Source organism: Dermacentor albipictus, chromosome 4, assembly GCF_038994185.2.
Source record: "Dermacentor albipictus isolate Rhodes 1998 colony chromosome 4, USDA_Dalb.pri_finalv2, whole genome shotgun sequence".
In the NCBI taxonomy this organism is placed as follows: Eukaryota; Metazoa; Arthropoda; class Arachnida; order Ixodida; family Ixodidae; genus Dermacentor; species Dermacentor albipictus.
The window spans coordinates 152,775,557-152,800,919 of NC_091824.1; the positions used below are offsets into that span (position 1 = coordinate 152,775,557).

The 25,363-nt window shown below is 46.3% G+C and overlaps 1 protein-coding gene across 1 annotated transcript; it reads right to left on the bottom strand.

Annotated features, from left to right (window-relative positions):
* Positions 1–442: 442 nt before the first annotated feature.
* Positions 443–14,900, bottom strand: LOC135909777 (uncharacterized). Its single transcript, XM_065441843.1, has 6 exons — positions 14,823–14,900; positions 12,993–13,345; positions 12,272–12,495; positions 9,200–9,480; positions 7,240–7,515; positions 443–904 (listed from the first exon to the last, which is right to left on the bottom strand). Exons 1-6 carry the CDS (start codon positions 14,843–14,845, stop codon positions 559–561), a joined length of 1,503 nt encoding a protein of 500 aa, XP_065297915.1. The 5' UTR covers positions 14,846–14,900; the 3' UTR covers positions 443–558.
* Between the last annotated feature and the right edge of the window lie 10,463 nt (positions 14,901–25,363).

A 25,363-nucleotide genomic window follows, 5' to 3' on the forward strand; every position in this document is an offset into this window, starting at 1 on the left:
AGTTGCAATTCCTTTTATTTTCAATATCGCTCGGTTAGGAGTCAGTAACCGATATTTACGTTTCTGCTTCTGCGCAGCCCGTTCTAATGTTGCTACGAAAGACGGAAAGAAAAAAAAATGCCGCTCTCACAGCGCACAGCTTGGGTATCGCATCAATTCAAAGCTCGCCGAGATCGTGTATTCCGCGGGAGGGAGCGCAAGGGCAGGCAGTCATTTTCAATGAGTTTGCCTACCCGCGCACCTTCACTGTTCGCGATATTGTGGTAAAATACTGCAATATTAGAGCCCATTTACAGTTGTCGTATTGAGGGCAATAATTATTTATAAAATTCGTATATGATTTTTAACTTTTTGATGTATAATTGATACTGATTGACACAAATCAACGTACGTTTGGAGAATTATAGTATATCGCCTGCTTTCAAAACGAACGTGCGTAGCACTGGTTTAGCTTTCAAAATAAAAAAAAACGCCAATCTAAGGTGACCTATATCGGGAAGGTCGGCACTGCGGTGTGGAGTCAAAGGAAACGTTCGACAATGATCCGGCCAGCCGTAGTCACACGCCGCCCTCGATGGCCAAAAGTGTGCGGCCCTCGGTTTCGGGCGTCGCCATTGCTGCTAGCGCGGCTCCAAACACCAGGACGAGGCCAGGCACGAGTCCGCTGCTGCTCGACGCGACCGCGCTCAGCCAGGCGTCCTCACGCGCCAGCAGGAAGGCGAGCAGCCAGCGGCCGGCCCACGAGCTCGCCGCTCCGATGCAGCGCACGCGAGCCGGAAGGAGCTCCGACGCGAGCATCGCGGGCACGTGGCCCAGACCGAGGGAGTGGCTGGCCAGCAGGATGCCCACGGCGTAGATGCCGTTCCAGTTGGTGAGCCGGGGCCGATGCTCCACCGTCCAGTGGCTGCCGTTATTGCGCGCAGAGCGAGCACATATGCACAGTGAATGAAAGTCACGTTCTGGCGTTGTGAGTGTTACTAAAATATTGCTCTGTTTATTAAGTACTAGGTGTATTGTTGTCCAAAATCAGGAAAGGGGCTGACAGATGGAATAGCGCACTGTGGTATCAAAGCTATAAACAGGGATAAAGCGCCTCAGAAAGTCGTTAAAACGGACGTTTGGGCGAGTTGCATGGTAAGCCATTTTAAACAGAACAGCGCGTATTTTGACAGGGAAAAGGTGGGAGACACTACAATTGGACACGACACGACACGGACAGCGCTGGTCCGTATCGTGTCTTACGCGTTGTGCCTGCCAAAATATGCGCTGTTCTGTTCAAAATGCCTCAGAAAGGCTGGCCAACGTTTCGATAGTAGGACCTATCTTCGTCAAAGGCGGCCTCGTCATCCTCGGCATGTTAGTGTATTGTGGGACATTCCTCAGGCAGTCCAACATATAAATGACAGGTTATCTGTGTCTTCGAAATGAAAGCAAAGGAAACATAGAGGGTTTATTTATTTTTAGCTGCACCAAATTTTTTAAACATTGGCCATGGTAGATAGCACAATTCTAATCCTTGATCTAAATTACTCCATGAGGTGGCCATTACTTCTACTAGAAATCAAGATGTTCAATTGAATAATAACAATACTTCACTAATCATTACTTTTAATTACTTTACGTCACATATCTCAATATACGAATTAGAGCGGCTGAGTTCGCAGGGTGATCCACTTGGAACGAATTCTCTGAAAGCACCAGTTCCAAGATATCAATTTTCAAGGTGTCCAATGAAACGCATTTGAGTTCCAGTTGCTTTTTAAGAAACCGCTGTTTTATGCATTGAAGCACAAAAGTAACTGGAACGCCAATGCATCTCGATTAACACTTTCAAAATTAATATCTCGGAACGGCTACTGTCCAGAGAATTCGTTCCAAATGGATACACCGTGCGAACTCAGCGGCTATAATTCGTAGATTGAAATATGTCACGTAAATTAATTAATTCAGAAGCTAATTAGTGTAATTGCGTTAATTATTCAATTGAACATTCTGATTCCTCGTAGAAGTAATGGCCGCCTCATCGAGGAATTTATTTCAAGGGTTGGAATTGTGCTATCTGCCACAGGCAATGTTAAAAAAATTGGTGCAGCTAAAAAGAAAGGACTAGGTTGATTGTATTATACCAGTTATGACGTCTATGGGCCGGTAAGGATGCGAATGGACGTGTTGGTAATCAAGTGCTGAAGCTACAGAGCTTTATGTTCGTACGTGGTCTTCGCCATTGAACAGCCTCCTCCACTAATGATGTGTCCGACATCACCATTGGCTGGAATATGCTCAGATTTAGCGTAAGAACATTTTTGTGAATTCGGGCCTGGTTGCGCTATGACGTAAAGCTATACCAGTGTTCTTTTATTCTATTTCCATCATTTGCCCTCCGCCATTGGTCAAAAATTTTCTGGCCACGCCTACTTCGCCTATCTGTCATGCGATGTCATGAAAACCGTGCAAATTTTCCCTCCCGAAATGACATGTACACACTTAATATGCGTTCTAGTTCCACTCTTTCACGGTTTCCACCCGCTTGAATGAAGCGAATGTGATATTCCTTGATATAAGGTAAACCTCAGCAGCCGAGTCTACTGTCCTTCTCGCAGAGCTATGTGGAGTGTGTAGCCGCACGAAATTTTTTAAAAGTTACCTGTGGCTGATAGCACAATCCCAAGCATTGAGCTAAATTACTCGATGAGGCAACCATTACTTTTACGACAAATCAAAATGCGTAACTACGTGATTACCATAGTTACACTAATTAACTTCTTAAGTTATAACAGTCGGACAGATATTTCTATCTACGAACTGGAGCTAGTGAGTTTGCGAGGCATATCGACTAGACCGAATGCTAATGAGGGAAGCGGTTTCAAGATCTATGCGTTCAAACTTGCGTTCAACTGTTGTGCCACCTAATTTTTAAAGAAAACGCTGTTTTATGCATTGAAGCACAAAAGTAGCTGGAACGCCAGTGCATTTATTCACACATTTCGAAAACTAATATCTTGAATCTTGTGTAGTCCTGAGAACTCGTTCTTGGATACGCCTTGGAAACTCATCGGCTACAATTCGTAAATTGAGTATGTAATTAATTATTCAAACTTAAGTATTTATGTAATTAATTCAAAAAGTTTATTCTTGTAGCTATATCAAATATTCTATTAAGCAGTTTGATTCCTTGTTGGAGAAGTGATGGGCCGCATCAACGAGTAATTTAGCTCACTCGTTGGAGCTCTGCTTGTGCCAGGGCTGATCTTTAGCAATTTGGTGAAGCAAAAAAACAAGAACAAAAAAAAACAAAAAAAGAAAAGAAACAGAACGTTTTGTATTCGCAAAAGTGAACAAAACGTGGTTCTTAGTAGCGGCCAGCTGTTTCCAGAGTGCCTGCCATCTTGCACATACGCTAGCTGCGGAATCGACGCGTATCTCGCTATACGGCTTTAAAAACTGAAGTAAATGCGTTTATATTGGAACGAAACGGGGGGGGGGCAGGGGGGGAGGGAACCGCCATGACACTCAAAAGTCATGTTTTGCTCTGAGTGACACGCAATTGTTCATTAATTGAACGTTTCTGTCCAAACGCTATTGCAATATGGTCTCTCCAAGAAATGAAAGCCACACAAAAACCATCGAAGATGGCAGTCTAAGTAAGCGAATGGCCTTGTTACCCCGCTCAATGATGCGCGTCTGAGTGAAATGCAACAGATATTAGCGGGAGTCTGAAGGCAATCCTGCTTGAAGCTCTTTAATGAGCAGGTTTTAAAGTGAGCTTGCTGGTACATATAACTGGACTTGGAAGTAAAGTAATATGCTTGAATTACTTTTCCATGATATATCCATGAATTTGTTGTGACATGTTTTGGATGAGTAAATGCAAAAGTTTTCGTGGAGCACTCAATAACGTTAATTTATTTCTTCCTAGGTTACGATAATTGGAACCGCAGCGCACCGCGCAATCCCGCCGAAACAGTTATTAACTAAACGTTTCTCGAAGTAGTTGCTAGCGCAGCAGTCAAACATTGTTGCTGACGTTCGCTTCACGGCACTGAGCTCTGAAATTTCACACATGGCCCAGTTCTTGCCATTCGTCGCTATTCTTAAAAGCATAACGCTGTAGAAGCTTTTTGGCATCTAACGCCCCGTTGCCCGCCGCTGCAATGCTAGAGAAGTCACCGCAAGCTATAAGCGAGAGGCAGCGGACCAACCGGACACGTCAGCATCGCTCTGCTTACTTCTGCCTCTCCTGTGCAACGCCGGTGTGACTTAGCGCTGCTCGGATGACTCAGAGACGCTGGCTAAGCCCAATACATCCCCTGTTCATTTTCGCTCTACTAGTTAGGCCCCACTCAAACCCTCTCCACCCTTACGCGTTCCTCGCCTGTCGTCAGACGGTGAGTTAAGTAAAACCTGTCACTGCAGGTGACGGTATTTTATTTTTAATAAAAAATTGACAACCTAAGTCGAAAATTCGAAACGAACAGTCACTATATTTTAAGTTTTTCTCTTAAATGCCACAAACCTTGTCAAATTTGGTGAAGTGGCTGCCGAAAAAACGAATTCTCCCTTACATGTATTTAGAGAGGAGCACCCGAGCTAAAGCTTGCTCTTAAGTTGAAAGCCTTAGATGGCTCATGAGTCGAAAATTTGGCTGGCGTTATGATACCACAATTCATGGCACCAAAATTCATAGGGCGGCAAACCCACGGCCTTTGGTCGGAGTCGAGCCTTCCACCTTTGGTGTTAATTAGGGCGAAGTTGATTTAGGTACAGTTAATTAAGGTAGAGCTAATTAAAGTACTCGAATCCACGACCGTTCGGGGGATAAAACGAGTAATAGGAACTAACAACGCATTCGAATGAAAATTTCAAGTAATATAATAAATTTCTCATGATCGCGCAGGCGCTCGCCTTCATCTTATTTTGAGTACGCTAAAGTGACTGTCAACTTTTAGCTCTTATTTATGTAGGCTGTGCCAACTTTCCACGATTTAAGCTATCAGGGGTGCTATAACGCAAAGCTTTTCCAAATGTTTATATTCGATTTCTACAATAAGCCCTCCACCATTCGTCAAATTGTTCGAGCCACGTCCACTTCGCCTATCTGTCAAGCAACGTCACGAAAGTTTGAGAACTTCCCATCTGCTGTGATGTGTGCAAATTGACTGCACATGATTAGGCCGAACAGAAGGAATATCGTTATTTCCGGTTCTACACCTTTGTCGCCTTTAGCCTACCGCTATTTGTTGAAAGTTATCGGGCTGCGTCCACTTGCCTGTCACGTGACGTCACAGAACTGCGAAAGATCACCACGTTAGAGTGACGCTACGCATTAAAAATGCATTCATATTCCGAGCGAAACTGAGCTTTTTATTTCGTTATAGTCGCATACTGCTGCATTCCGATAGGAATAAAAGACCACTGCCCGCCGATCACTCTGGTACTAGCTGCTCGGAGCTATTTATTTTTATTTATTTATAGTGCCCTCAGGGCTTACAATGAAGCATTACAGAGGGGAGGGGCTAATAAATACAGATAAGTATGCAAGAAAGGAGAAAGGAAACACGAATACTATTATCTATTACCGCGGAGAATGGATTTATTTGCGTGTAATAGGCTTTTTTTTTTTCGTGGCAGTACGATGTTGTGGAGCCCTTTCGACACGTATACAACATGGCTCTTCCAACTCTTCTTCTCTGAGGATCTATTTTAGCGGCGATTCTACCCATATATTGCACGCCGCCGCGATTGGCTGCAAGCCACCAGAAGCTAAGTAAGGAGGCGCGGGCCAACCGCAATTCCCGCAACGCCCTCCTCATCCGGTTATCTTCTTTCGCTGCTCTAGCTCGGTCCAACCAAAACCCTCTCTTCTTCGTGTTCCTCGCCTCTTGTCTGTCTGTCACGGAGAACCAGTCAAGGTAGGCAATGCTATTCGCTGTGAAAACATATAAAAGTAACTTCTCACAAAGAAGTAGAGCGTTTGATTGGGCTCTTCAAACAGCGCTACTGGTCACCGTCCGATGCTTACGTCGGCGGTTAAGTAAATTCGATGTCAGAAGATCGAAAAAAAAGAAGAAAACTCAGATTGGATTAGTTTAATGTTATACGGCCCCAGGTAGCACAGCGTAATAAAATATTCGCTGTAAAATAAGATATTCAGGGAGATTTAGGCAACTTTCAGATCTTGCGTATTATAAACACGAAACAGCTGTTATGCTGCAGAATTGATAGGTCATTGCATACCGCAACTACGCTCGACTCTCTTGTGCCCCCTCATGTTGTTTTCCCCGCATAAAAATCGCGCCAGTTGCAATCCGGCTTCGCCGCGTTGTTCGGTCGGTGTTGTTGCAGAATAGTACGAGAGATGGCGATAGTTGCGCCGCTAACGCCGCTCAACGGCGGGCTTGCTCGGGCGCGAAACGGAGTATTTTTTAAGCTCTTTGCTTTCAGGTGGGCGGAGTGCGCCGAGTGGGAGCGCGCCTGTCGGCACTCTCTGCGGGCCTGTCCCGCGAGAGGCTTCGGAGGGGTCACCTGAATGGAAGACGGCCCCTCGAACACGCTACCGTTCGCGTGACTGTACACGCGAACGATTACACGTTGCCGACCAGCATGGGGGCGAACATATTCGCTCGATATCCGGTCGCCGTGAATCTGGCTTCCTCGATTCGTCAGTGTCCATCGGCAGATTCTATTCTTACTAATTCGGCTGGGCAGAGTGGTGTATTAAGGCTCAAGAAATGCCCATTTAATTCTTCCCACTACCCACAGGAACGTTTGAGGCCCCACAATACGCACGCACCATTTCGTCCCGACAGCAGCATCGCAAACGGGGGGTACTGTCGGGAAGTGCCACAGGCGGGGTTTCTCAGCCCGATGTTTCACGGCACCTAATCTTAGCAGCAACTCTGGCTACTCTGCACTTCTTGAATCAGTTCCCTTACATTACAATACTGCAGCAGTTGTGTCAAGCGCTGCGGCTTGAACTACAACAGGGGCGTTGCGATTCGTTGCTGCGTTTAGCGCATGCGCTGCAATGATTGCGTTCACTTCAATTGGTCGGAGCGCAACTTTTGAGAAGGCTCTCCCACGCTTCGCGGTACCTTTCATCTTCGTACGCACACGCTTGACCCTTGTCGTGAGGTCATGATGGGTCTCATTTCTTGTTACGGACGGCACACAAGTGGACAGCTTTTTTGCGTCAGGTATGGTACCAACACCTTTTCGCGCTATGAAATAATTGGCAGGAACCTGAATACGAGGTGCTGGAGTGGGCTGAGTGTGATCATGCAGATAGCCGTGATGACGGCGGACAGGAGCAGAAGGTGTCGTCGTCCAGCTACTCTGGTGAGCGAGGCGAAAATGCCGGACAGCGCGACGTGGCCTGCGACCAGTAGCACGCCTACTGAGTCCCAGGGTTCCGTCTCGGCCATCAGTGAAAGCATCACTTGATCGCCGCGCTGGAGGAGTAGCCGAACGCCCGACAGTTCGGGCAGGAGCTGCAGAAGCAACGCCAGAACCATACACCTGCACGAAATGCCGACATATTAAAAGTGTCTACTAGTGGCCTGACATGATAATAACAACTCCTCAATTTCGTCGTATTTCTTGTTTTTTGATCTCTCTCTCTCTCTCTGTGTGTGCGTGTGCGTGTGCGTGCGTGCGTGCGTGCGTGCGTGTGTGTGTGTGTGTGTGTGTGTGTGTGTGTGTGTGTGTGTGTGTGTGTGGGTGGGTGTGTGTTTGTGTGTGTGTGCGCGTGCGTGTGTGTGTGTGTGTGTGTGTGTGCGCGCGCTGTAAATGAAAGTCCTAGATCTCAATACCCTACAAAAGCACTGGTGAACCTCAGAGTGCCCTAAATAATTTAATGTACCAGCATTTCTACAGTGAGCTTTGGTTTTGTTTCTCAAGAAGTGACTGTCGTGGGGTCATAATACACCAGGTGGTCACGCAGGAGCGGGACATGGCGACATTTTGACACTCGCTCCATCTGGCGCAGTAGCCCCCTATAGTGCGATCGCGGTAGCGTCCGATGTAGCACCGTAGCAGACGACTGAGTGAGAGCCGGAGCCGGTGTCGAAATGTCGCCATATCCTGGTACAACGTGAGCACCTTGTACCTGATGACGCCACGACAGTCACCTCTTGAGGAGCAAAACCAAACTGGCTGCAGAAAATCTGGCGCATTAAATTATTTACAGCGCTCTGGTATTCGCCAGTATCTTTTCGAGGCTTCAGAGGTCTAGCCGTTCACCTATCGCAAAAGCTTATTCAAAAATGTATTCTCAGTACTCCTTGAAGAGCTAGTAGTACCTGAAGCCAATCTCGACACTAAGCGTGAATATTTTTTGAGTAATTTCAGCAGGCAACAACTGCAATAATTCAAGAAAATTGGTTCGCTTTTGAAAAACAAACCTAATTCCACTGGCTATAAAAACTAATATCATTATTTCAATTACGCATATGTGACAGAAATTGCCTAAATTGGATTTCTAGCATAAACCTTTAAAGCATTAAGCTGAGAACTCCGTAGTTCACCACTGAAAAGAGAGAGAAATTCTGTAAGATGAAGTTATAGCGCATATTCATTTAGCATATCCGTTTTCTCCGCTTTGGAATTCAGAATATATGATGTTTATAGAATTGGGCGAGCTTTTCCTTTGTTAGGGTGTTGTGCACTCTACTAGGTGCACAATTCGAGGTTCCGAGGTTCGGAACACAGCTTGAGTGTGAGTTAATTTAATCACATGACACGCTAAAAATGCACTCAGGTGGTTAGGTGAGGGGAAGCAAAAGTACCGCCTTACAGCAGCGTGACGTTCCACTGGCTTAAATTCAAAAAGAATAAAAAAAAGGAAAACGATAAACACAAGAGGAAAAAATAGAGTTAAGAAACAAACCAATATGTGGCATTTGCGGCCATGAAACGTAAATTGTCGATTGTGAATTACCACTTAAGCACATTTGGAAAGTAGAAATGCAGTGTCTAAGAGCCATAATTTGCGCGGAAACATTGTACACAGGAGTAGTCTGCATCTTAAACACGGAGAGAAGCGGCATTTGCTTGTAGACCAGCGAAAGTACGCACGTGCCTACTATTTCCATATACTTGAGATGCAAGTTTGACAAGGGTTAACATTGTTATAGTGAACGGCGACAGATATATCGATTACTGAGAAAAAGAAAACGGCAAAACAATCCGTTTAAATGCTCACCTTGCGCACTTGCTGGTTGTGGCACTGGATTTGGCTTTGGCGATATCCTCGGCCGATCGTATCCTGAACTCGATGGGGATGTCGAGGCCATAGAGGCGGGACAGCGCGGCCAGGGCTTCGGTTCTCTTGCCGTGACGCATGAGCCACTGCGGGCTGTCCAGGACGTAACGCTGCAGGCACACGAGCACCAGGGGCGGCAACATGCACAGACCGGCCTGGATCTCCCACGTGAACAAATGGCCCAACACGTAGGCCAGCAGCATTCCCGTGTACCTGGCCACCTGACCGTGCAGGAGGAGGAGGAAACATTTGACTGTTATAGAACTCGATCACCTCAAAAGCCACAGAACTGCCCAAGTGCCTTGGAGTTGTCACATTATGATTATAATGTGATAATCACGTACTGACATGCTAATACACCAGTTCTTAAGATATAAAAATCTTTACTACATTTGGCTTCACGGATGTTCTGTTCTGCTGCTATGCAGTCTTGTCATTTAAGTAAATAATATGCATTTTTTTTTTGTTCATAACAGACCACTTCAGAAAAACACTTCAGAACGTAGCCACCTCACTACGTCATTCTAGCGAAACTGTCTTTTAGAGCACAGCTCTTAGGCGCCTATTCCTGTGCCTATTCCGTCGGTGTGCCTTGTCCTCCCTCGGCGTAACCGAGAGAGCGAGCGCAGTGAACGATGAAAGAGCGAACGCCGAGTGCACTGGCGGATGACAGACGACGAAAGCACAGAGCGCGCGAGGAGGAATGCGGAGGAGGATGGTGCAGTGGAAGCTTGAGGAGGAAAGCAGAGGAAGCCATCTTGAATCGCCACCGAATGGCGCTCATGTTCCGCGGCACCGGTCATGCGGGGAAGAGAAAAAAGAACCAGAAAGCAGTTCGCCGCAAGCGCTTCCCGGTAAAGATTATCGTCGCATAAAGCTGGACCCGCATAGCGCATTTTCCTCGAGCGAGAAATATGACGCGCGAGCATCAGCATGAAAAAAAATGGAGCGGTGCTTTCACGCCGCGTTTTTCGGGTTGCCAGAAAACCTAACGCCCAACGACATCAATTGTCCCTGTTATCGCATATATAATATGCCCTTAAAGTTACAGAAGACTACAATAAAAATAATCTTCGTGTAATTAGAGAGCGAATTTTTTTCCAAAGTGTATTTATCACGCTTCATTTCAAACAGAAACATTGTGTGCGAAACTGCGACTATGTACCTTCCGCATCGCGGTAGCACGTGTTTCCTTCGACGCGCGCGCCAGTTCTGCCGAGAAAAAAAATTCCGCCAAAAAAGTTCCGTCGAGGATGCATGGATGGATGAATGGATGTTATGAGCGTCCCCTTTGGAATGGGGCGGTGGGTTGCGTCACCAAGCTCTTGCTATTATATTGCCTAATGTCCCACCTAGGTTAAACAATAAAGAAACGAAAACTCTACGAACGCCCACAACCAAATTTTTTGATCCCCTATTGCGAACTGTGCTTTTGTACGTCTCCGTTTTTTGTCGTTTCCCTACTTTTCTTCCACCAATCCCCCAATCGCCTCTTACTAATCCCTATTGCGGACATGTTTACTTTTCCACTGCTCTCGCTGAACCCAAGGGCTTCAAGGAGGCCAGTGGTGCCTAAATTGACCGCAGGGTAGACGTCTTCACATTCTAATAAAACATGCTCCATAGTTTCCCTAGCTTTACCGCGGCAAGCGCATGCTTCATCTTCCTTCTTATATCTCGCTTTATAGGTGCGTGTTCTGATGCATCCCGATCTCGCTTTGCAAAGTAATGAGCTTCCCTTTGAGTTATCATAAATTGTTTTTTTCCTGATTTTGTTTTTTCCTCTTAAGTAGTTACTCATGGTAGGTTTCTTTTCCATTGCCGCCACCGATGAGATTATTTCAGCCTCTTTGACTTTGCGCTTGACGGTCTTCGTTGCTGTGTTGCCCACCCTACAGGCCACATACTTGCTGGTAAGCTTGCTAGTTCTTTTCCTCCACTGTGATCAACGTTTTTCCTGTACAGATACCCGAACACTGTCCCAGCCCATTTACTTTCTTGCATATTCCTCAGTCGTTCTTCATACTCAATTTTACTGCGAGCTTCCCTCACTTCAAAACTAGTCCAGCCCATATCACCCTGCACAGCTTCATTTGTAGTCTTCCCGTGAGCACCCAATACGAGGCGACCCACTGACCTTTGGTTCCCATCGAGTCCTGATTGTACCCCTGACCCAAAGCAAACAAGCGCATTTCCAAAAGTAAGTCCTAGAACCATTCCGCCTTTCCACATACTTCGGAGGACCTCCTACCTATTGTATCCCCATAGCGCTCTGTGCTTCATTATGGATGCATTTCTCTTCCCCTTCACTGTTAGTTTTTTCCTGTTTCCATAGATCTATTGCCTTCGTTTATCCATATACCAAGGTATTTATATTCTGTTACCCAAGGTATTTCCTGGTCCTGACGCGCAGAGAGTAGGGCCATCTGGTGGCAAAAAAAAAAAATGCCACGTGACTTACCTGACCTCTGATTGGTGGTCGCGCCCTGCGAGGCGTGTTTTTCTACTCCTAGCAGCAGCACGCGGCGGCGCGATTTGCCCAGCATGATGCGATCATGCTGGGCACTCGTCAGAATTACGCGCGCGTCTCACTATCCGCGCGTCAATCGCGCCTGAAATCGCGCCATACGGTTCCTGCTAAAGCTGCAGTTGCCGGGAAGCGGCTTCTGTGTGGCCGGACTACATATAGCGCCGCGCGTCGCGGCTCTGCCGGTCCTTGCGGTGAAAGCAGCGATGCTTCAATACATCGTCTAATGAAAGCACATCTAGTACTGCGCTCAAATTTCGCTTTAGGGAGTATCGTAATCATTGTTGAATTTTTAGTTCGTGACAGACTAGACGGCTGCAAAGCCTTCTTGAAAAGGCAGTCGCCTATCCGTGTCGTTTTGATCAAATAGTTCTCTCAAGCTCGCAAGAGGCGAGTTGGCAACAAAAATATGCCTAGAAATTCAATCACTGGTTTTACTCAGTTCAAAGAAGCGATTAAACAGCAAGCCTAATTACGCGACCCACCTCGACGAAGCCGAGGAAGAAAGCTCGGCGTTCGCTGGGGCAGATCTCGGCAACGTGGACACCGGCAGAGCTGGAGGTAGCGCCCAGGAAGACGCCAGCCATGAAGCGCGCCACGAACATTGCCGTCGTGCTGGACGAACAGAGCAGGCTCAGCCAGCTGCCCAGTAGGCCGAAAGCGCACAGCAGCAGTATCAGCCGGTTGCCCACCATTTCCAGCAGGAAACCTGTGGCATGACGGCCGTTACTGAACCAATGGTTCCATGAATAGTGGCCAGTTAGCTGCTGTAACACTCGGATGCGTTTCTCAAATATTAATCCATGGACCTCCGCATCAGACCTCCATATGTGCCGCAGGGATCAACGCAAAGAAGTGCCACCGACACGTATCGCCTGCTGAAGGACTTTGCGATATGTCTGATAAAGGACTCTCGACAACGTGTTCGTACGCACATGTGCACGACGTGCTCCGCATCAAATCAGATATAAAAGACATCGATTACGTAGACTCGTACTTGTGGCTGTTGCAGTTTACAGCGGCAACGCTGACCTGCTGTGGGAGGCCGCTCTTGGGGCCACTTGCTCGGATGACCAGCTCTGGCTGGTGGACCGTGCTTGCCTAAAAATGTCCGCCAGGGGGCTCCCGGACGTCTAGGGGCCCAACCACATTTAAATAGAGCCAATAAAGTCTTATCCATCGGTCCTATACGGTGCAGGCACTGACCGGCTGTGAGTGCTCCGGGCGCCGCGACCAGCGGGAGGAGGTCGGCGAACCAGCGGCTCTCCTGCGTGTTGTTATGCACGTCGTACCAGGACTCGTTCTCGATGGAAGGCATGGCCGCCGACGCGTAGCCCAGCGTTGTGCCGGCTGCGCACGAGCCCAGGCAGGCGACAAGCGCGCACATCACGTGGTGTCCAGTGGTCGTCATCTCGGTGACCGTGTCACCCGAGACCGGCGTGCCGCCGCGGACCGAGGGCTGCCAGTTGCGCAACGCCTCGATGGCTTTCTGGCCGGGCTGCTGCTCGCTCGACATCTCGACCGACTGTCGCCCACCTCGGAGGGGGTGGGCCGGAGACCTGCGCCGTTTGAATTTCTTCTTGCGTCTGCTCTCTTTTGAACACCAGAACTGCGCGGAAAATCTTACGCATCTGTGCAACTACGTAGCAGGCTCTCAAACACCAACTACGGATGCACTGCTTTCATTAGAGCGTAAATGTTGGCCATATTCGGCTCTTGTCACGACCAATAAATAAAATAAAACGAAATAAATAAATAAATAAATATTCTGCGTGAATTCAGCGCTTTTCAAATCTATAGTTCTGCGTTCCCTTGCCACACGCTTCACTGCGCCGATATCCGTATTCTATTGCCGTATAGAGCTTTCTATTAAATTTACTAGAGGGAAGTTTGACTCCGCAATCGCTTAGCTACCACGAAAATGGCGGTTTGCTCATAGATAGCAAGTAGCTGTAGCAAGTTGGACGCCGGCAATAAAAATTATAAACAAGATGACGTTTCGGCTCCTACATGGGAACGTTGTTCACAGTTAGGATTTACCTTATTAGATTCATCTGTATTGTGAGCAAGGATCCCGCGCAGGAGCCGAACAACTTTAAACTATTTACATTGTCTCCCCCCTACCAAATGGGTTTCCGTCCAACTCACCTCAGTTCATAGATTTCCCCGAATTCGTGCTACTCACTTGAGACGTGTTTGTGGCTTCATTTATTACTATTCACCTGCCTTTGCTGACCTAAATGTTGAAGCATTCTTATCTTTCCAAACACAGAAGGTGATAAGACTTGGAGCGCATGCATAATAATTGCACATTGTTATATTTATAGCGCAATATATTGTTGAAGAGCATCAATTTACAAAATCTGACAGCCGGTTGAAATCACATGCATGGACTAACTTTAGCCAAATTAATAACCACCATTCTCATGCTGGCGTAAGTGCCATTCTTGCAGCACCTAGATACGCTAACACCAGAGTTCCCTGTAACAATTTGCGCAAGAAATTCCATGCTACGAGTGGGGCGCTTTCGATGACGTCACGCATCACACCGCCGCTCGTAATTATAATCTCTCGAACATCTGTGCGCTGGTTTATTTTCAGCCGTTAATTTCACGTTTATCGCGTCGCTTCTAGCACCGACAGCTCGAACGTTCTCGCTGTCATTCGTGCTATTTTTCACTTATAATAGTACGAGGCTTTTTTTTTTTCAGTAATGACAGCGCATGTATGAAATGTTTCAGCGCGATACCGTTACCTACCTGCGTCTGTACCTATCATTTACAAAGAGTACGTACCCATGAATACTTATTTAAAGACTCCCGGTATAATGGGCTACCGGTACAGCAATGAAGATCTGAAAGGCTACGCATTCAGCGAGAAATCAAGTCTACCTGACCGCGCGAAGTCCGGTGGACCGTGCAAGAGAAGAATGTTCGCTACTGCGTATTTCCACGCCATGGAGGCAGCATGACAGCCTGTCGTAGTACTAGCCCTCTAACCAAGGTCGAATCAACGGAGACGTAGGGTCATGCTCACTTTGCAGGTTTTTCCTTAGTCATCGGGATGATGAAGCAGGCAGTGCGATGAAAGCGCTGTTCCTTCTTCCCACTTCTTCTTCTTCGCGAAACGCGCACACGACCCGCGTGTGACACGCTCATTCTCATTACATGGTTGGCCCATCCGCACTGAAAGAACGAAACCCCCCTGTGGGGACTAGCCAAGGATAGCACGGTAGGAGCGATCTAGAATACCAGAAGAATGTTAACAGTTAAGAACTGTTGTAAGTTGTTTGTAAGTTTAAACGACACCAACATTTGTAGGTTAGGGTTGTCCGATAAAGATACGTATGCACCAGTGGGCAATTTGCTTTTCCTTCTTTACCTTCATCTTATGAGAACACCAACTACGCATTTCCAGATTAGTTTTTGTATATTATGATTCATTTTTGAGATTAGATTTGTATTTTCATTAATATTGGGGCTAATATAAACATTACTCCCACTACCCGACACGTTAACCTACGACAGCGATTTCTGGTATATTTTAGGAGCAATATCCTCAGTTGCATTAAAAAAAGAGCATTCAGTGAACGAGTTACCTTTTCATGCAGGTTTCAATTTGTATGAATTATAGAAGGTGATTCTTGTATTTTTTCTTTAAATATAGAGAAAGTGAAAGTGCGCTTTTTTTTAGGAACTTAATATCTCAAAATACTAAATACACTACTGAAGCAAGAACAATGAAAAAAAAATGAGCAAACAACACGCACAGCACTATACCGGCAATCACAAGACACGAGCACTCAAATAGTGTTAATATAACGGCGTTATCACCAGCACCATAGCCCATTAACCCAGACAGTCATTCATGACACAGGAGAGGTGGAGCACACGCAAATCATTTTATGTATATATACATATGCATCATATATATTTGCACATAAACCTGACCACGAGGGACAACTCGGGCGCAACATCAATATGTTCTTTAAGAAAATGAAGAAGTACGGTGTAGTACAGGCAAGTCATGTATACATATGACTCATACGCAATCTATCAGATTAGTGCTCACTGAAAGATAGCGAAGGGGCTCTGATCAGGGCACATCCACGGTCATTTTGATCACTGTGACATTACGTCTGTCAATGATGCTGAAACTGTCACTCAGACAAACGTGCTTCTGGTCATACTGCAGCGATTCCATAAACATGTGCTCCGCTTTTAAGCGATGCCTCTAGGCTAAGTCTAAACGTGGTCGATAAAAAAGCCACAGTTCTGCCGCAAGTGCGAAGCAAGAAATGCGATAGCCACACACGGGAACGTTATACGAAGTAAGGCTAGCAGCTTTAGGAGCAATTCGAATGCTTGCTAAGTAAACAGGTGTGCCGCGGCGTAGCCAGACTGGTATGAAGAGAGAGGTAGACTCGATGACCATGACTAGGCGTGTGTGAAATGGTGGTGTCGAGAAGCGGCTCCTGTGGGCAGCGCGTGCAGGTGCGAAGGGCTATCTCAACGTTCTATACACGTTCTGTGTTGCCGCTCCGAGCAGCATCGCATGTGTGCCGCGCATCAGAAAATGAGCAGATGAGATAGCCTTCGCACGGCGCGGCCAAAGACATGTGCACATAAAGGTAGGACTGGAGCAGCGGTCTTACACTGAACCACACGTGTTGAGGTATTCTCATACGGATGAGAATTGCGTAACTACAGACCAACGGCACACAAGTTCGCCACCGTGCGTGGCCTGTCGTTTGCGGGCACTGTGTCGTAACGCTTTCTCAGTGGCTGCTCGTGCGCATGGCGACAGCTGCGGTCAGGCGGCTGTGGCAGGGGTAGTGCATATGCAGCCGTGTGCAAGAAACGAAATTGTATTTACCGTGTAGTTGCAGCCGTGTGAACATAAAAAGCGTCGCTGAAGGCGCGCTTGTGTTTGCCTTGTAGCGTCCATGCAGGTGTTCGTGCGCGACCAAGTAAATTTTAGTCGGCGCGCGTGGAGTTGAACCAACGCGGTAGGGCGCGTGGCGATGGTGCTATCACCCGTGGACTTTATAGGGAACATCAAGGTGACGGCGGCAGCTCAAATACGTCTGGAGTGTCCATATAATTGTTTTCGCAATAAAATATACGTCGAACGTTCGGTAAGAACCGCAGGAATGGATCAACTCTGTACGGCAGTAGGGACTTTCTGCGTTCATCAAAACGCATACCTTCCTAAAGTGGTGCCGCAAGGTGCGAAGAACATTCTCAGCGTCTGATACGGAAAATGTAGGGGGAGTCTGGGCACCTAATTGGTACGCTGCAGTGGCTAATCTATCATCTCGTTTCCTATAATGCCCATGCAACTTGGTACCCATTGAAAATTTACCTCACGACTACCAAGATCGGCAATCAGTGATTTCTAATTAATTCTAATTATTCCAGAAACTTCACTAACTCAACTTTCAAGTAACGGTCAATGTTTCATAAATCTGTAGCCCATGGAGTGGTCTATATGATAATAAAGATATGTTATGGCGTACAAAACACTTTTTGAGTCAGAATATACCATCGAGTTCCTATTGCAATCGCGCTCATTCATTAATCTTGATGTTTGTAAACTTCAGCACAGCTCTGTCATTGTGATTATTCTTGTTTCTTTGTGGCCCGTCTCCGACACAACACCATCCGTATCACCACCAGCACCACCACCACAACCACCACCTCCACGGCGACGACGATGAAGAAGAAGAAGACGACGACGACGACGACGACGACGACGACGACGACGACGACGACGACGACGACAACAACAACAACAACAACAACAACAACAACAACAACAACAACAACAACAACAACAACAACAACAAGAAAGAATTAAAGGCAAACAGCAACGAACTTTTTGACCGCGTAAGAAAGCCTATAGTTTAACATAGTGCAGATGTAAAACGATTCCGTGCAAAATCTTGCTTTTGAAATACGAGTGGAAGTGTGACGGAAAATTCGCAAAGTTGCCGCATTTCATTATTTCATTAGCCGCCCTTATCTTTGACTTAAGTGTCTCTTAGTGGCACTCGCGCCATGGCGTTGGTGTTATTTAAGTTAACTTCAGGCGAACGCAATTCACGAATCGAACTCGGATCCAGCTGTTTTACATTATTTAGGCGGATAAATATCATGCCGCCTTCTTGTGTGTGGCGTCATTAATGACGTCATTACTTTGGATTTATAGTTCCGGGTTTCCATGAATTAAGCCAAAGTCGTGCTCACATGTCGGGTCTCCAAAGTCTACGATTCTATGCTTTGGTCTGGGGAAATCAGTGATTTCTAATTAATTCGGAATATTCCAGACCCTTCACTAACTTAACTCTCAACTAAACTTATGCTCTGATATCATATCTATAGTTAAACTCATGAATTTTGTACTGTGTATTTTTTTTCTATTATTTCTCTGAGTTGTCTTGAATTTCCTCCCTGGTCGTCTCAAGAGGTGAACTGGAAGTGTTGCGCAAGAAACGAGATTGTCACTCGATGCTCGTGCCACTAAAAGAACGCCCCCATTACCGCTCGCCGTAAGTGACGCATGACCTAGAACGCGCTGTTCTTCAGCGCAACCTCCGAGACAAGGCAGCGCCTCCGGCTGCCCGCGGCACGCTTGGAAATCTCGGAGGTCACGTGTTGGGACATTCGTCATAGCTGCTAACCAGCATCGTCGTCTGCTAAGGTGCTGTTTAAAAGTAGCTAATAAATAAGACAAATTTTCCGTGGATAAACACGATTAAACCAAGATTGTAGAGTGATAGCACGGTTTTGCTTGCTTTGCGAAAGGACACCGACGCTGCTCTGCGCCGTCAGCAACTAGCGCAGCTACAAATGAAGCAGAACACAAAGACGCTGCTCGGCACGGCAGCAGCAGCGAGCGTCTCGCTTCAACCTCAATTAAGCGTTGAAAGCACAGCGCATACGAAGCTACCAGCACTCGGCGCACTTTGTACACATCGCGGATCGCTTTGAAGATTAGGCCCGCACGATCGCGCACTTTGTCCATATCGCTGATCGCCTTCAAGATATGGGAGCCCAGGCGACGTACCCAGCAGCCGCCGGCAGTGGCAGGCCAGCTTGACCTTGGCTGCCCGGCCTCGAAGCTCACGTATACAGAACCAGACGTTTCTGGGTTTGTATCTGGAGTAGAGCTGTCGCTCTACAGAAATATACGTTTACCAGCTCTGTGGCTTTGCCAAGGTTGCTTCTATACCATATATAGTAAGCTATGAGCTATTTAGCCAAAGTTAAATTTCGTTGAAGTTGTCCTTTAAGGAGATCTAAAAAGGCGCAGACATGGCCTACAAAAGTGCTTTATATGCTGCTCTAAGTATGGACCGGAGAGACGGGCACGTTTAGCAAACTGTTGGATGAACCGTATTCGTCCTCCATTTGTGGCATTATTAAAACAGTCTTTGTGAATGCAGTAGCGGAACGCCAGTCTATTTCGTAGCTGGGCACGACAGCGGATATGTAGAACATAGTGTCGTCCTACTGCACGATTAACGCTAAATGAATAGAACATAATCTCTACCGGAATTCACTTGCGTAGTTAGAGCAGGTGCTTCCGAGTAATTATTTAAAGGGGTAATGGATACAAGCATCATATCTGTTGGGTCGCTCTGTAATTTCCGAACACAGTTCCACATCCATTAATGAAAAGTGACGCAAGTTTTTCACCGTTATTATGTCTATGAATGCTACAGTCCCAGCGGAAAAAGATTAGCGCAAGTGATTCGTGGCAGGAGCGGCTCCGCGTGTTGCTATTGCCGCTCCCTATTGTCGCTATTGCAGCCGAGCGCGCTGATAGCGAGAGTGCCAGGCTCGTTCCATTTTCCAAAGCAGGTGAGAGGCGGCAGAAAGGGACCCATCTTAAAACCCGCCTGGTAATTTGTATCCTATGCGTTACTTAGCGGCAGAATCATGCGCTACCATGGGTGCGCACATGAACCCGTTCTTTTCTTTCTTTTTTTCACGCTGGCATTGTGAGCAGTGGTGTTTCTTATCGCGGTTTTATCCAAAGCAAACAATTTGCTGGGCGACGCACTGGGATAGGACACGTGCGACAGTGCCTACGTCAGAGGGCAGCAACTACCATCGCTAATAACGTCCGCGTATAAAAAAAAATCGGAGGACGCTTAAGCTTCGCCTTCAAGAGTGGAATGCGACAGCGTTCCCGTCGACCCGCCAAGGGGTGTAAGACAATGCGCTACGGCGCCGCGATCCCTTACGAGGCGCCCCTTGCGCCCCGCATCAGACTTTGCACGCACCAATCACGCCGTGAGCGTCAAGCAACGCAGCGTTCGGCGCGGCAACGAAACGTGCGCCTGAGCAAGCGGAACGAACCAAAGAACTCGGTGTCTCGGAACGTCGTGATCGGCACGGACAACCGGGTGGCGACGCACCTCGCACCGGACCCCGCACAGCCCCAATGCGCGCGTGGCGCGCCAGCTGTCAGGGCAGCGCCGTACATTGCGAGGAGGGGGTCTTCTGTGTTTGCCGCAAGATGGCTCCACGTGTGCGGAAAGCGCAGAAGAAATGTAGCGGAAACGTACTTCGCTACGCATTTAACTGCGACTTCTGTAATTTACATACTGATAATTACCGATATACACGGCAGTATAACTTTCTACGGCACGTTTGTAAGTCAACACCGCATTCACTAGAGGCGTTTTTGTCCCACTTTGAACGATCCAACTCATGGCTGAGTGGTAGCTTCTCCGCCTCACACTCCGGAGACCCTGGTTCAATTCCCACCCAGCCAATCTTGCAAGTTGTTTTTATTTATGAATTGCCTTCCGGGATTTTTCGATCACGGCCAACGCCGCCGACGCCGACGACACAGGCTTTTCTGCGACACAAGCTCCCTAACGATGTCGCGTTGAAATTAATTAATAGGCTCACTGGGGACCGCCTCGTTGGCGCGCATAGCTTGGCCGAAAAGAGAGGCCTTCGAAATGCGGGTTTCAAGGTGGCTCGGCGTCTGCCGGCCATAGTTGCTTTGGAAAATGGAATTTGCCTGGCACTCTCGCATTCGGCGCGCTCGGGAACAACAACGCCACGCGTGTTGATTTTGCCGCTCTGGCCGCGAGTCACTTGTGCTAATCTTCTCCTGCTGGGACTGCACATTTCCACAAAAAACAAACAAACGATGAAGTGATGTATCAGGAAATGCCTAATTAGCGCAGCAATGCATGAGTAAATAATTACTTTACTGGACTATCTTCAACTAACAACTTGCTCCAGCATATAAAAAACTCTACCATAGGCTGTGCGTTAAGTTTCAGGTGCTTAAATATAAATTTCGAGGTATTAAACTTCGTGCAGCAGAAGAATGCTAGATGAGCATTATGGCTTTAAGGAGTGGCGTTAGCTCGAAGGCTGCTGTGCAAATACACAGAAAAGGAAAAATAAATTTCCTCGGCAACCACTGCACCAAATTTGATGAGGTTTGTTAACTAAAAAAAAGTAAATATGTAGTTGCTGTTGGTAGCGAATTTTTGATTGTAGCCGTCAATTTGTTAATAAATATTGTTGAAGATGGGCATGATTTCAGAAAACTAAACTGTCAAGTTTACTACTTTCTAACTCATCAATGACTAACGATATTACAACTTTGTAAATTGCATCTAATAGTACATCTAAAGCGGGCAAAATCGGTCTATTAAGCATGGCTCTCAAATAAACCACTAATATATGAGTAGAACCTTCGCAGAACCATTGTGAATAAGGTAACAAATTTACGTAAAATATAAGTTGATGTAACGGATTTATCAGCTTTGTAGGTTCTATGGCATTCTGTTTACAGAACTTATATATCTGTTCTTGGTGCAGAGCTATGAATTTGGAAACGTCGTGCTTCTATCTAGTATTTTTCTTCAAACTTGCCAATCTATTTAAATTGCCTTTGGAAAAGTTATGGCCTTCAAAGTTTCCATTCCAACTGTCACTAGAATTCAACTTTCTCCCGCAAATGCCACAAATTTGATTAAAATTAAATTATGTGGTTTTACGTGCCAAAACCACTTTCTGGTTAAGAGGCACACCGTAAAGGGGGACTCCGGAAACTTAGATTAGCTGATGTTCTTTAACGTGTACCTAAATCTAAGTACACGGATGTTTTCGCATTTCGCCCCCCTCGAAATGCGGCCGCCGTGGCGTTGATTCGATCCCGCGACCTCGTGCTTAGCAGAGCAACGCCATAGCCACTATAAGCAACCACGTCGGGTAACAAATTTGATTAATGTCGGCCCTGTGGTTATTTCAGGAAAGGGTTTCTGCGTTTTACATGCGCTTGAATAGGCGGCATCGCGGTTCGACCCGAGTCCCGTGGCACGAGCTACAGCTTCTTAAGGGCTTCCGCGTACTGTATTGCAAGTAAGCGCGCTCATTTCAGTAATACGGTAGAATAGTCGCTATCGAGCTACTTTGCGCTGGTGGTTTTTGTAATACCGGCGTCACACGTACACATCTGATCACGATCGGTCTCGATCGTGATCAGATGTGTACGATCATTTTACGATCAATTTTCATCGTGGCTCTAGGATAAAATGCTTCCGTTGGCCGAAGTCTACTTGAATGCCGTTTCTCCCGGAGACAATGCTGAACTGAGACAGCAGTGGCGGATTTCATCGGCAATCACTACTACTGCTAGAGCTGTTTTTTTGCCGAGTTACATACGGCGAAAGGTGGCAATGTGTACCCTTTTGTGTTCGGTAATAGGTCTCAGAAATCTGACATGCCAGAGTGGGTACGAAACACGCATATGGAGGATATACCGTATGTGCTCGGAACACCCTTTTTAGAGGAGGCCAACTAGACAGAAGATGACCAGAAGTTCAGCGCTTTCTTAATTGAGGCTGTTGTTTCATTCGCACGAGAGGGGTAAGTTACTAAACAACTTGTTTTCGAAAATTTCCTTTTGCGCGCGTAAATATAAGGAACTCCAGAGAGAAATTTAACCGGTCATGTAAAAAAAGAGCAATACAGTGTTTCCCGATATATTATTCTGCGAATCTGTGTTTCAAAGGCGCTTTGCAATCATTTCAAATATTTAAGGTTAGCAAAATATTCTGCAAGTGTTCTTGACAATATTTTCACTCACTTACTTTGATTTCGTGAATGAAGAGCTTATACCGAGGCTTTCAAAACACTTTGATTAAAATGTGGATTAAGTGGCAGTGCTGAATGTCAGCTAAACTGCGTCAGAGAGCTCAAAGCGCGAGGTTAAATAATAATTATTTGTTATCCTTTAAGAGCCAAGCGCATATGAAGTGCAGCCACTAAAACTTACGTAAGATCATGATTTGAGTTATGCTATATGTGTGTGGGGCATAGTGCTATATGAGAAATTAAACAGAGGTTCAGTACGGTGCAAGCGCACTTTAATAAAATCAATCAATCAGCATTTTTTAACCATAGGTGTTGCGCCGGCGCTTCTCGAACAAACTTCTGTCTTTCAGTGCTAAGGGTGTCGCGGGACGCGTCATTTACGAGAGAACCGCTTATTACAGTTATTTATCAAACCGAATGAAAAAGAATATATTTGTATAATGAACCGCGCAGCTTCTAAATAGTGCAGCCACATCTGAGAAGATCGAGTGAGTTTATAATTTTTTGATGGATTTGTTGCCTCTTCACGCAAGACATTGATTCCGCATGTTGTTAATCTCAAAACTTTTCGATGCGAACAACATTCTTAGAAACTTCCTTATACGCTATGCACACTATTGATTACAGTGTGTATAGTGTTTTACAGTGTTGTAAATTAAATTAAACAATAATAGTTGTAGTGCATGAAAAATGACCCGTGGCAATCGCGGAAATCCACAAAGTGGAGGATTGTTATGAAAGGGAAAATTGTCATCCACTCACCTCAGCTGGATGAGCCTTGTTACTATCAGATGAATCACACATTCTCTCTTTCATGAACCTTCTTCCCCCTTGAGGGCTTCCGCATAACTGATTTACTGCTTCATGTTATCGATTAATATTGAGCAATTCTTTCCCACCATTTCCTCTAGCGTCCTGGTTTGCTGAGGTGGTAAAGCGATCGCCCAGCAATGGCGGCGGTCCTGGGTCCATCCCCAGAAAAAGACGGATTTTTCTTCAACTGCGAAGCTTTCTTTCTGGGACCCGCCGTGGTTGCTTAGTGGCTATGGTGTTGTGTTGCTAAGGAGGAGGTCGCGGGATCAAATCCCGGCCACGGCGGCGGCATTTCGATGGGGGCGAAATGCAAGAACACCCGTATACTTAGATTTTCCGGAGTCCCCTATTACGGTGTGCCTCATAATGAGATCGTAGTTTTGGCACGTAAACCCCAATATTTCTTTTTCTTTCTGAGAAACCCGCCTGGGTTTCCATTGTACCTTCTTGCTACTGTTAGGTCGCTGACAATATTACCTTTCAATTGTATTGTGTACATAATTTCTCATAGGCTGAGTTGTGCGTTTGTGCCTTAGTCTTTTTCTGTGACCTTATTATACGTGTTTTATGTGGCATGACTTCTTGAGTTACAATGTCATGTGGCTTAGTGTCTACTTTTACTGCCTTAAGTCTGTTCCGTGCCACTGTGTGCTATGCCGCGTCATGCACTTTCGCATTTCTTATTGTATGTGCGCTTTGTGTGTAAATAAGCAGCCGGTTTTAATTGAAGGCGCCCAACGTATCCTACAGTTGTGTATCAATGTAACATGTCTTTTTTCTTCCACATCAAGCCTATATTACCGGATGGCATAGAGCAATGGCCAGTATTTTCTCATGAGCATCCAGATTTTCTATGGCTCGAGCAAGGAAACAGCACTGTGCTGACCGACTTTGTTAATACGACATGTCGTCTGTGGAGAAACTTTTTATACTGCAAAAGACGTTCACAGCAAGCCTTACTATATTGTAAATAACTCACCTTCTTATGTTTGCTACTTTAACTTCTGAAAAAAGAGAAATAGAAAGCGTGCTCTTGACACCGAAGAACTTCCCCGAAACTCTGAGTGATTGTTAAAATAAATGCGGGATGCTTTTCTGAAGGCGGCACTGTACCTTCAACGGGACTTGAGCTTGGCACTACAGCACATCCTCATCTCACGGCAAAGCACCACCTGTGCGTTACGCGCCACGAAAGCGCTGCTGTCGTTCTTGCGTGCCACGAGCCTTAACGATACTTTGAAAATGTTTCTATAGTGTGTGTGTGTGTGTGTGTGTGTGTGTGTGTGTGTGTGTGTGTGTGTGTGTGTGTGTGTGTGTGTGTGCGTGTGTGCGTGTGTGCGTGTGTGCGTGTGCGTGTGTGAGAGAGAGAGAGACTGTATGGGCTGTTAAGTGTTTATCACTTTCCATATCATAATCATCATTCAGCACCTGGAGTAGCATGTCAGGCGAACAGCCAGGTTAACAACTTCAGCATATCATTAAAGCTTGTTCTTTTTCTTTCTCTCTCTCCATTTCTGATGCTTTTTTGTGTAGTTTGTGCAGTTTTTATGCATGGCACTTTCAGACGTAATATGCTAGCTTTCGACAAGAACGCGTCTCCGCCGAAGTGCGACAACCATGCTGTTGGTTCCA